This window comes from Marmota marmota, unplaced genomic scaffold, assembly GCF_001458135.2.
Source record: "Marmota marmota marmota unplaced genomic scaffold, marMar, whole genome shotgun sequence".
Taxonomy (NCBI): domain Eukaryota; kingdom Metazoa; phylum Chordata; class Mammalia; order Rodentia; family Sciuridae; genus Marmota; species Marmota marmota.
The window spans coordinates 3,653,207-3,666,872 of NW_025999932.1; the positions used below are offsets into that span (position 1 = coordinate 3,653,207).

General features: G+C 44.5%; 1 protein-coding gene across 3 annotated transcripts in view; it reads right to left on the reverse strand.

Moving 5' to 3' along the window:
• The window catches only part of Myo16 (myosin XVI), a 420,601-nt gene that overhangs the window by 382,749 nt on the left and 24,186 nt on the right, over positions 1 to 13,666 (reverse strand). For all 3 annotated transcript variants that reach the window (XM_048800642.1, XM_048800640.1, XM_048800641.1), the window contains exon 2: positions 10,425 to 10,688. In XM_048800642.1, the coding sequence (XP_048656599.1) occupies positions 10,425 to 10,688 (264 nt within the window). The remainder of the gene's footprint in view (positions 1 to 10,424; positions 10,689 to 13,666) is intronic.

Genomic DNA, 13,666 nt, shown 5'->3' on the forward strand with positions numbered 1-13,666 from the left:
TCAATCAACAAGTACATGAAAAAATGCTCACCATCTCTAGCAGTCAGAGAAATGCAAATCAAAACCACCCTAAGATACCATCTCACTCCAGTAAGATTGGCAGCCATATGAAGTCAAACAACAACAAGTGCTGGAGAGGATGTTGGGGAAAAGGGTACACTTGTACATTGCTGGTGGGACTGCAAATTGGTGCGGCCAATTTGGAAAGCAGTATGGAGATTTCTTGGAAAGCTGGGAATGGAACCACCATTTGACCCAGCTATTCCCCTTCTCGGTCTATTCCCTAAAGACCTAAAAAGAGCATATTACAGGGACACTGCTACATCAATGTTCATAGCAGCACAATTCACAATAGCAAGACTGTGGAACCAACCTAGATGTCCTTCAGTAGACGAATGGATAAAAAAAAAATGTGGCATTTATACACAATGGAGTATTACTCTGCATTAAAAAATGAAAAAATCATAGAATTTGCAGGGAAATGGATGGCATTAGAGCAGATTATGCTAAGTGAAGCTAGCCAATCCCTAAAAAACAAATGCCAAATGTCTTCTTTGATATAAGGAGAGTAACTAAGAACAGAGTAGGGAGGAAGAGCATGAGAAGAAGATTAACATTAAACAGGGATGAGAGGTGGGAGGGTAAGGGAGAGAGAAGGGAAATTGCATGGAAATGGAAGGAGACCCTCAGGGTTATACAAAATTGCATACAAGAGGAAGTGAGGGGAAAGGGAAAAAAACAAGGGGGAGAAATGAATTACAGTAGAGGGGGTAGAGAGAGAAGAGGGGAGGGGAGGGGAGGGGGGATAGCAGAGGATAGGAAAGGCAGCAGAATACAACAGACACTAGTATGGCAATATGTAAATCAGTGGATGTGTAACCAATGTGATTCTGCAATCTGTATATGGGGTAAAAATGGGCATTCATAACCCACTTGAATCAAAGTGTGAAATATGATATGTCAAGAACTATGTAATGTTTTGAACAACCAACAATAAAAATTTTTTAAAAAAGAAGGAATTCAGGGAAAATGAAAGTGAAAGATCACTTAAGTAAAGAATTAGCAATTAAAAAAAAACAGGCAGAAATCCTTGAAATGAAGAAACCAAATTATAAATTCAATGAAAAGAATCACCAACAGACTAGACCTCATGGAAGACAGAATCTCAGGCAATGAAGAAAAGACATATAATCTTGAAAATAAAGTTGACCATGCAAAGATGGTAAGAATCCATGAACAGAGACTCCAAGAATTATGTGATAACAGGAAAAGACCAAACTTCAGAGTTGCAGGATAGATGAAGAAGCAGAGATTCAAACCAAAGAAATGTAAAATCTTTTCAATAAAATAATATCAGAAAATTTTCCAAACCTAAAGAATGAAATGGAAGAATCAAATACAAGAAGCTTATAGAACCCCAAATGTACAAAACTACAGCAGTCAAACACCAAAGCATATTATAGTGAGAATCACTAAAATACAGAATAAGGATAAAATCTTAAAGGCTGTGAGAGAAAAAAAACAAATTACATATAGGGATCTCTATATATACGTATATAGATCTCAACTGATTTCTCAAAATAGGAGATCCAAGGATAATATATTTCAAGCTCTGAAAGAAAATGGATGCCAACCAAGAATTTCTATCCTCATATCGGATAAAGAGGGTCTTAAGCCAAAGTTAATCAGAAGGGACAAAAACAGACATTTCATACTGCTTAAGTGAGTCACACATTAACAGGTCATAACAATGATAAAAATTTATGCCCCAAACAATGGAGCATCTACACACATCAAACAAACCCTTCTCAATTTCAAGAATCAAATAGATTGCAACCCAATAATACTAGTTGACTTTAACACACCTCTCTCACTACTGGACAGATCTTCAAAAACAAAACCTAAATAAGGAAATTATAGAACTTAATAATACGATCAATAACTTAGACTTAACAGACATATATATAATACTTCACCCATCGATGAGTGAATACATTTTCTTATCAGCAGCATACAGCTCCTTCTCTAAAATAGATGATATCTTATGCCACAAAGCAACTCTTAGTAAATTTAAAAAAAACAGAGATAATACCCTGAATTTATCAGATCACAATGGAATGAAATTAGAAATCAATGATAAACTAAAAAATAGAAGATACTCTATTAAAGGGAGACTAAATGATACAGTATTGCATGATCAATGGACAGTAGAAGAGTCAAGGAAGAAATAAAAAAAATTTTATAAGTAAATGAGAACACTGATAAAACCTATCAAAATCTCTGGGACACTATGAAGGCAGTGCTAAGAGGAAAGATTATTGCATTAAACTCATTCATTAGAAGAATAAAAAGTCAACAAATAAATGACATAATGTTATATCTTAAAGCCCTAGGAAAGGAAGAACAAATCAATATCAAAAGCAGTAGAAAACAGGAAATCATTAAAATCAGAGCTGAAATCAATAAAATTGAAACAAAACAAACAATTGAAAACTTGACAAAATAAAAAGTCATTTATTTGAAAAAATAAATAAAATAGATAAACCCCTAGCCATGTTAACGAAGAGAAAGAGAGAAAACTCAAATTGCTAGAATACATGATAGAAAAGGAGATACCACAACAGACACATCTGAAATACAGAAGATAATTAGAAATTACTTTGAATATTTATACTCCAATAAAATAGAAAATATCAAAGACATCAACTAATTTCTAGAGACATATGACCTACCTAAACTGAATGAGGAGGCCACACATGATTTAAACAGATCAATTTCAAATAATGAAACAGAAAATGCCATCAAAGGTCTACCAACCAGGAAAAAGCCCAGGACCAGCTGGATTCTCCGGTGAGTTCTACAAGACCTTCAAAGAAGAATTAACACCAATACTCCTCAAAGTATTCCATGAAATAGAAAAGGTGGAACCCTTCCAAAACTCATTCTATGAGGCTAGTTTCCTTCTAACCAAAACCAGACAAAGACACATCAAGGAAAGAAAACTTCAGACCAATACCCCTATGAACACAGATGCAAAAATTCTAGCAAATCACACACAACAACATACTAAAAAGATAGTGCACCACGATCAAGAGGGGTTCATCCCAGGGATGCAGAGTTGGTTCATCATACGGAACTCAATAAACACATCAGTAGACTTAAAAACAAGACCATATGTCATCTCAATATATGCAGAGAAAGCATTTGACAAAATACAGCACCCCTTCATGTTCCAAACACTAGAAAAACTAGGGATAGTAGAGACATATCTCAACATCAAGAAGCTACATATGCTAAATCCAAGGCCAGAATAATTCTAAACAGAGAAAAATTGAAAGCCTTCGCTCTAGAAACTGGAAAAAGACAAGGACGTCCTCTTTCACCCCTTTTATTTAACGTCGTCCTTGAAACTCTAGCCCGAGCAATCAGACAGAAGAAAGAAATTCAAGGGATACAAATAGGTAAAGAAGAACTCAAACTATCACTATTTGCCAATGACAGGAGTCTATATTTAGAAGATCCAAAATATTCCATCAGAAAACATATAGAACTAATAAATAAATTCAGCAAAATAGCAAGATATAAAATCAACAGATATAAATCAAACACATTCCTATACATCAGCAATTAATCCACTGAAAGAGAAAGTAGGAAAACTACCCCATTCACAATAGCCCCCCAAAAATAAAATTCTTTGGAATCAATCTGACAAAAGAGGTGAAATACCTCTACAGTGAAAACTACAGAACACTAAAGAAAGAAACTGAGGAAGACCTTAGAATATGGAAAGATCTCCCATGCTCTTGGATAGGCAGAATCAATATTGACAAAATGGCTATACTACCAAAACTGCTATACAGATTCAATAAACTTCCTATTAAAATCCCAATGACGTTCTTAATAGAACTAGAAAAAGCAATAATGGAATTAATTTGGAAAAATAAGAGACCCCGAGTAACCAAAGCAATCCTTAGCAAGAAGAATGAAGCAGGATCATCCCAATACCAGACCTTAAACTATACTACAGAGCTATAGTAACAAAGACAGCATGGTATTGGCACCAAAACAGACCAATGGTATAGAACAGAAGATACAGAGACAAACTCCCATAAATATGGTTATCTCATACTAGTCAAAGGTGCCAAAAACATTCACTGGAAAAAAGATAGCCTATTCAACAAATGGTGCTGGGAAAAATGGAAATCTACATGAAACAAAATGAAATTAAACCTCTATCTCTCACCTTGCATGAAGTTCAACTTAAAGTGGATCAAAGACTTAGGCACTACAACAGAGACCCTGGGCCTAACAGAAGAAAAGTAGGTGCAAATGGTCATCATGTCAGCCTGGGATCTGACTTCCTTAACAAGACCCCTAAAGCACAAGTAATAAAATCAAGAAGCAATAGATGGAAGGGAACTAAAAAGCTTCTTCTCAGCAAAAGAAATAATCAATAATTGAAGAGAGAGCCTACAGATTGGGAGAAAATCTTTACCACATACACCTCAGATAAAGCATTAATCTCTAGGATATAAAAATAACTCAAAAAATTTAACACCAAAAGCCAAATAACCCAATCAATAAATGGGCTAAGGAACTGAACAGACCCTTCACAGAATAAGAAATACAACTGACCAACAAATATATGAAAAAAGTTCAACATCTCTAGCAATTAAAGAAATGCAAATCAAAACTATAACATTTCATCTCACTCCAGTCAGAATGGAAATCATCAAGAATACAGGCAACAATAAATGTTGAGGATGTGGGGGAAAAGGTACACTCATACATTGCTGATGGGACTGCAAATTGGTGCAATCACTATGAAAAGCAGTATGGAGATTCCTCAGAAAACTCAGAATGAAACCACCATTTGACCCAGCTATCCCAACCCAAAGGACTTAAAATCAGCCTACTATTGGGATGTGGCCAAGTCAATGTTTATAGAGTGCAGGAGACAGCTGTAGGGAGGTCTGGAGCAGTGCGGGTGCCGAGCGAGCCGGTGAGGACCTGGGGTGCACCTGTGAGGACCTGGGGTGCACCACACGTGCTGCCTGCTGCCCTCTCACCTTGATTACTTTACACCAAGGGACGTGGGACTCCACTATCAGCTCGTTCTCTCCATTGTTACTCACAAGCTCACAAAAACCCACTTCTTCAGTGAGACCCAACTTAAAACTCAACATGGATTATTCAAATGAAAATTATTCTTTGCTTCTCTTGAATTGAAAAATCAAACCCGACGGCGTGTTCAAGTTCACACCTTTACACCAACATCCATGAACACCCTGCTCCACATACTGCGCTCATTCCTTTGCTACACTTGGTTGGCGAGCCTTTGCCAGGCACGCGCAGTCACCAGGAGAGTCTACCTTGGCAAGAAATACTGAATGTCTACTGAGAAGCTCGTGTCGAACCTCACCAAAATGGCACCTCAGTACCCATGTGGAATGATGTCTGTGACGGCAACCCAAGGACAAACTGTGTCAGGAAAGCTATAGGAAGGTCTTAGGATTCGGGTAGGAAGATGATGCCAGACCCTTTTTGAAACCACTGAGTCACGCTGACCTTCCTTTTCAGTTTGTATTTTTATATCCCATTTCTGCTGTAAGTCCTTCCATACTGCATCTCTCTGCCCGTGTATCTCACACTCGGACCCTTTCTCCTCTTTCCTTACCCTGCAGCTCCTGGGCTCCATCCCCATCTTAGTGGACAGTCCTGGCTCTCCCACCAGATTCACCAGGAGGAGCTGCCTTGGGCCGCCCCCCACCCACCCTGACCCTGTCTCCCAGCATCTCTGAAAACTGCCCACTTCAGGCTGATCCAGTCAGACCCCAAGGTGGGGCCTAGACACGGAGAGTAAAACTAGAGCTCTCTAGAGGACCGGCCAAGCGGCCAGGGCTGGGGCCACCAGGATGCATGTCCCAGCCGAAGCCACGCCGGCCACGTGGGACCAGGTCTGGTGGGGTCTGCGTGCACGTGGGCCCGCTGCAGCCTCGCAGCTCTCGTCCTCCAGGTCATCAGCGTCCGTCCCTCTCAGATGAACTGTGTTCTCGGCGCACACCTGAAACAACCCTGACCTCTCCTCCTCCCACTCTGTCTTTCCATTTCTCTCATCTTCACAGAAAGCCCCGTGAAAGAGTCCTTGCGTTTTCCAGGTCCATTTCTACTTCCCCACTCTGCTCCCAGCCCTGGAGGTGTCACACCTTCCCAGTGATTCACCTGAACTAACCACCTCCATCCACCTGGGCGGCAGCAGCTGGCCTAACTGACCCATCCCTCCTCCTTGGAAGCTCCCCATCACTGACCCAAGAAAGCACCTGACCTCATTTTCCTCCTTTCGTCCCGGTGTCTGTGGTTCTGCCGCGTTTCAGGGAATTCTTGGTACTGGGATCCTCAGGTCTCAGCCTTGGGTTCAAATCGTATCTGAGTTTGTTCCCTGGGTGAGTGGACCTGCTCCCTGGCTTTCCGTACCCTCTCTGGGCTCAGGAGCCTCAGCTCTCGATCCCCAGCCAGTGAGGCGCTGCCTGCCGCTCTCAACCTGGGCTCCCGGAGGAATCCCGACTTGTCAGTGCCTTCCATCCTTCTAGTTGTTCAGGCCAAAATAACTGACACTGTCTTTGTGTGTGTGTGTGTGGCACTAGGGGTTGAACTCAGGGACACTGGACCACCGAGCCACATCCCCACCCCCGTTTTGTATTTTATTTAGAGACAGGGTCTCACTGAGTTCCCTAACAGCCTCGCTTTTGCTGAGGCTGGTTTTGAACTTGTGATCCTCCTGCCTCAGCCTCCCAAACCACTGGGATTACAGGTGTGCACCACTGCGCCTGGCCCCTGGCACTATCTTTAAGTCCATTATTCCTGCAGTGAGCAGGACTCTGGTTCCCAAGTCGTGCCCTTTGCAATGCACTGAATTTTCTGGGGAAAGCAAATTGTATTTACTAAAGAATGACCTGAAAGCAATGAGAAGATGCTGGACTGTCCATGTGAGCCAGTGTCCTCACACGGGGCCCTAAAAATGGATGAGGCTGGCAGAAGAGCTGGTCAGAAAGCTGCAAGGTGGGAAAGGAAAAGGGCGGAATGCAAAGCAGGAAGGAGCCGGATCCACCTCGGCTGCGGTGACCACGGCAGAGCAGGCTGGGGTCAGTTAAGGCCGTGGCCTTGGAAGCTGAAGTGGCAGGAGCAGGTCTGAGGACACCCTGCCTTCTTCCCAGGGAGACCCGTGCCTGGCTTCTGGCCCACACAACTGTGGGGAACACGCATACGCCCTGTTCGATGCCCAGACTTGGGTGATCTTCCTGGAGGCAATAGAAAATCAATACCTCCCCGCAGCCAGTCATCCAGCACTTCCCGCCTGCTCTCTCCTCAGAGACCCCGTTAGCTCCCCTCCAGGCCGAGCCACGCTCTCGCCTCCCGCCAGCTCTCTGCTCCTGGCCTCAAAGTCCTCGGTCCACCCCACACAGACCCGCTGACCCGTTAACTCTGAGGTGGCATTCAGTCTCTTTGTCCCCAACATCCAGTGGTGTCAGAGCCCCCTGCACACAAGAGCCAGGGCCCTCTGCATGCACCTCCCCACTCCTCCAGGCCAGTGCCCTCCTGCTGTCCCTGCTCACCCACTTGGCCCCTCTACACTGGTGGTCTTGCTGCCCCTCCAACGCCCAGCAGACGCTCACCCCAGACATCTGCATGATCAGCTCTGGTGTCCTCAGGGTGGCGTCCCCATGTCCACAGCACCTGCCTGGCTGTGGTTACCTCCACCACGCCGACGGCACAGCCCAGTGGCCCAGGTTGTGGGTGCCTCCCTCACAGATGCCCTTCCAGGGTACAGCACGTACTGGGCAAGCTGACACTCTCTTCCCTGGACTGTCACCTTGGGGTGTCCTTCACCTTGTTCCCACGGCAACAGCTCTGCTCACTCTCCTCCCAGTGAAGTGACTGCTTCCCGTGGGGGGACCTGCTTCAGTTCTGATCCCACCCTTCAGTCATCCCTACATCTCAACAGCCCTGACTGACCTTCACCAACAGCCACCTGCGGGGTAGCCATGTCTTTCTAGGAGCCTGCCGATACTGGACCTCTGGGCAAACCACAGGAGGGCAGGGGGGACAACAGCACTAAACCAGACCCTGTGTGTCCCCATCACCTCACGCCTCGCAAGCGTGCCTTAGGGGACCCCCTCCTCACTTCCTGCTCCTTCCAGACAGGCCTCCCCTGGGCTCCAGGTCTGCACAGCTGCTGGCTGCTGCCCGTGCAGTCTGCTCTTTTTCCCTCCTCTCGAGCCTTCAGGATCTAAGCAAGCGTCAAGGTCACAGCCTCAGCAACCAGGTTCTCGGAGGAGCTCTGCCCAGCGGACGCAGCCCACCAGCCTCCCCCTCGCGGTCACCCAGCAGCCGTGTCCTCTGTTTCCAGGTTTATCATTCTCTCTCATCTAGACTGGAAAATTTAGAGGGCGGGCTCCACACCTCTTCCTGCTCTGTGAGCACCAAGGTGACAGCACAGTTCTGCCAACAGCAGCTGCTTACAAGGGTGAGTTCAGGTGGTCTGACAGGACAGTCCCCAGACGTCACCATATAAACGTACACCAGCTGCCCACAGGGCTCCGAGTCCATCACTTGGCTACTCAGTTTCTTTAACCTTAACTTAGATGTCATTTCCCAATGCCTGCAGATATTTTGCACAGGAGACTTTAGAACTTTACAATTTTTTGTTTCCTTAGTTCGAGGTCAACGTAGGGCTTAAGCCTAAAGACCCGCATCCTAGTGTTGGCCGGGAAACCCCTGTGGCGAGGCAGGACGGCTGCCCCAGCCTCTTCCCCCACTCTCCCGGAAGGAACGGCAAAGGCAGGAGGGAACAGGTGTCCAGGGGACACTGTCCCTGCCCTCAGCCTGCTTATGGACTCCAAGGGGAGGTGTCAGTTAAGTGAAGAGCCACAGGGGAGCAGAGAACCCCAGGCGGGGAGACGGAGAGCCTGACAGCCTCCCAGAGGAGGAGGGCGGAGCCCGAGCTCAGGGCTCAGGGAACTGGTCTGGATGATCCTGCAGGTCCTGCCAGGCCACCCCCTTCAGAGTCCTGCTACTCCACTCCACTGTGCTTTATGTACAGCAGAGCTCTCCAGGACTCTACTGAACCAGCAAGCCCACACCCAATCATGAAAAAAATACTCGAGCCTCATCATAGTTATTACTGTATATGACATGCTGCTTTCTTAGGTACAGATTCACAATCCCTGTGTGACAGCCTTGGAACCACATAGGCTATTAGATTCATGATTTTTCCATATTGAACAAGTTAAAAAACATAACCAGGTCAGGGAAAGCTCTGCCACTAAATGAGCTACATAAAAATAAAGATTGGTTTCAGAGCTTTGTGAATTTCAGACTGCGCTCAATGCATTGTGAAGAACACCTACGTTAATCCAACGGCTGGTGTTAGAGCCAACCAAGGTAGATCAATTTATGTTTGTTTCTTCAAGGCCTTCCTCTCCCAGACGCAGAGCTCAAACAGTTCCCTCACACGAGAACCTGGGCGAGAAGGTTCTAACCAGAAACAAGATTCATGCACAGGAATCTGGGAAAAGCCCTCCGTCTATGAAGACAGCTGAGATTCAGACTGGACAGCCTTAGAAACGTGTGGCACCAGGAGCCAGACAAATTCAGCGCAGCCCGGGTTGAAATGAACACAGCTGGCAGCTTCGCGATACTGGACCTCTGGGCAGACCACAGAGGGCAGGAGGGACCACAGCACTGAACTAACAAAAACACACAGGCCCCGGGACAGAACATAAGATCAGAAATCAGCCCTTACTAGAGACCTGGTCCTCCATGCAGGACCCCATCAGACCTGGGGAAGGGCGGTGTCTGCACTGGAGGCGGCGAAACTGGATCCCCATACTGGGAAGACAGAAGCTCCACCCCTCCCACCTGCCCAAAAGGCAATGAACACGGACCAAAGACCTGAACTTTAAACTCCTAGAAGACAGGGAAACCTGCTCTGATGAATTCTGGATAAGGTGACTATTACATCCTGAGAGTTTTGAGGGAACTGACTTTACTAACCTATCTATCATGTAGGAGCTGACCACCAATGAACTTCACAGTCAGAATCATCAAAGGAAGCAATTTCATAAATAAAAATTTCATTAACAATCTGAATGAATGATTTGGAAAGAAATCACTTGCTTTTCAGATAGCTCTAAAAAGGCAAAATTCAACGATTCCACGTTTTTCATCTTTTGGGGATACTTGCGACTCTTGATAAATGTTCTTTGGAGAGAGCGATTTTTTCCCCCTTGAATATTTCAGACAGTGAAAAGAAAGCATGCTCCAATATTTAAAGAGGATTTTTATCTCCCATCCTCCACCCAAACCCAACCAAAACCCACCATGAGAAACCCACCACAGGGGAAGCCTCACCCCACGCCACGCACCTTCTTTGTCGTTGTGGTGGATGATGGCGTCCTGGATCATGTCGGCGAGGTTGAAATGCACTTTCTGGTGCTTCCCATGCCTCAGCCTCCGCAGGAACCCTTCCTGCTTCTGCAAGGCCTTCTCGCGCTCATAGTAGGCTTTGATCTGCTCACAGCGCATGCGCTTCACCAGACGCTGCCGCTGGCCCAGGGGAAGGGACTCCAGCAGGCACTGGTCAATTTCCATCTCATGGGATCGAAACACGTTACATAGCTGAAAGCAACCTGGAACAGACGGAAGGCGGGAGTCACTCGACCTGCTGTCGGGTGGTGCTCCAGGGCACACCTGACTTCAAACCACCCAGGGCACAAGCACAAACTAGTTCAGTTCTCTGTGCTTGACATGCACACACAAAGTCCTCTTTACAGATGGGAGTCACAAGCAGAGCCGATGTCTTACTCAGCTGGTGACATGGTGACAATCCCATCACAGAATTAGACATAGATAGGTTGGTTCAATAATCACTAACCATCCTTTCCTAATTTTGTAAACCTACGTCAAAGGTCTAAGTGTTGCCCATTGTTTTAAACTTCTTCTCACTAAATAATGCTAACTACACTCTGTGCATTTAAGTCATTCCAGTTCTCCTAGAACACCGAACCGTAATAAAACTGGCTTTGCATACAACTTAATGTCATAGAGTGCACATACCCTATCAGTTGTTTGGATCCCAACATGGTCACTTTCACCAATTTATTGCTGAACCTTTTTCATCACGATCAGTGGCATTTATTTCTAAAAGCCCTAGCTATGGTCAAGTGTAAGAGAGAAAGCACAGAGATTTTTCTTTATCATCACAAAATAAAGCATAGGATCGTGGCTATTGTGGGCTTGGTTTTCCTAATATAGGGCTTAACACACTGAACTTCCATTCTGTTAATTTATAACACTTTCCTTCAAGGTTCTATTTCCTGACCACCACCCAAAACACCTGAAATGAAACTTTACAGACATGTATTTACTATTAGGCTAAAATTTCCCTGTTGGCAGAAAATGAATGTTAATCACTGAAAATCCAGAATCTGGCTCACCAGGGTGGATCAAGATCAGCATTTATATGATCTTTTCTTAAATACTCAGGAGTCTCAAGCAAGCTGAAGTAACTACATGGGCAATCTGTGTGGCTGGGCGCTTGCCATCGAGGTAGACGTCTCAGGCTGGGTCATCTTCGTCCTTGGAATGGTGCCCTGTTCCTTGGACAGGACAAGATGGGACAATGCTGTCCCCCTTCTGTATTTCTCGACGCTGAAATTCTTTACTCTCACAAACACCAGCTCTATTATATGAACATCTCTGTTTTGCAAGTAAAGAAAACTTAGTTGAGAACCCCTGAAGCTTGCCCAAGACCAAAGGGGTGGCTCTGAGAGTCAGATGGGCTTCACATAGGCCCACGAGCAAGCAAGACAAAACACCAGGATTGTGTAAAGACAGGCATTTCACGTGCATCTCCCTTTACAGACACTGGAAGGAGAAAGGGGGGAGGACGCAGTGTTGGGATCTTGTTTATTTGCATTTGACGAAAGCTTACCATTTCACCATCATTTTTCATAAGACTTTTCATAAGTGTTTGTAAAAGTGATGATGGAAATTTCAACTACCTATTCACAAAATGGTCCCTTTTCAATGACCCTGACACAAGTGGACACTGGGAACTCTGAAGTAGTGACAGACTACCCCAAGTGCATCCATCTGTCATGAGCCACGGAGATGCCACAGACGGCCCTCGTTAGTACTGAGCAGGGCCTGTTTCTGCCCTTAGATCTGTGTAGAAAACAGCATCAGATTTGATGCAGCAACTTTGATGCTCACCACAATCAGGTGAATGTCCTAGCTTGTCATTAGGTGACCAGAAGTCATCAGGGCCACCAGAAAAACCTACAGAAGCAGAACGGCATCTAGAGGGACGTGTGTGATTCTCATGGAACTGGCAGGGGAGGACAATCCAATGACACAGCCATTCTCCAGGTCTCAGTGTCCCAGAAGGAAACTGCCAATTAACCTTTAAGGATTCTGCAGGGACAGCTCAAGACTCCTTGAATAATCCCCCACAGCCTGTCAAAATGGCACGGACGGTTGCTCTCAGATTAATGTCCTGATTCTCTATGATCTGTAAGAACCAAAGGCCATTATTGTTAAATTTCAAATTAAACATGTTTATAATCTTAAAGTTTTTTTTCTTTTGCTAAATAATGCCCTGTCTTTTGACTTGAAATAATCTATACCCTGGTGCTTTATAGTCTGAAAATACATTGGGTATTATGTCTTTTTCTTTGCATTATGACTTTTTTGTCTGATTAAGGTGCATCAGCTGCATTCACATGCATGTATGTCAGTCTGCAAGACAATACACTAAAGGTAATGATTATTACAGTGTGCACAGCATAATCCTAGAAGTTTAGGAGGCTGAGGCAGGAGTATCGCCAGACTTGGAGCCAGACTTGGCAACTTAGCAAGGCTCTAAGCAGCACGGCCTCAGAGCTTTATATCATAGCAAACCAGAAAAATAAAGAAGAAAGAAAACTCACTAAGAAAATTGAGTCCTGGAATTTTTCTGCTTGTGCATTCTAGAAACCCTCATCTCAACTGGAGTGAAGATCCCCGTGTGGCTATGGCCCGCTAAGTGTCAAGGACTTCTACACAAATCACTCCGAATTGCTACATCTAGACAGCATGACTGAGGGCAGAGATAATTCTAAAAGGATATTTCTAAAAACTTGCATCCAATTTTCAGGAACAGACTTTTTCCCAAGAAACATTGGATGATTTATAAAATGGACCATGTCTTAGACCACAAATCAAATTTCAAAACAGAAGAGAGAAAATACAAAGGCAGTGTCTTAACACAGTCAAGAGTGGAATGTCAACAATAGAAATGGAGCCTCACCCCCAAAGTGTTCAGGAATTTACAAAAGCTGATTCTCAACAAAGTGTGGGGCAATAAAGGGAGAGTCAGAGAAATAAATATTTTCCATCATCCACTGACAAAAAACATCCATATCAATTTTTTTGGATTAAATTAAAGCAGCTCATAGAAATAAATTTACAGTTTTAAGTGTATATTTAAAAGAATACATTTCAAAAAATCAATGAGCAAAATATCAGACTCCTAAAGGTAGAAAAGAAAAAGAAAAGAAGCACATACTAACGAAGAAGAGGAAGAGGGGAGGAAGGGGAGGGAGGGTGGAGGGAAGGTGGAGGGGAG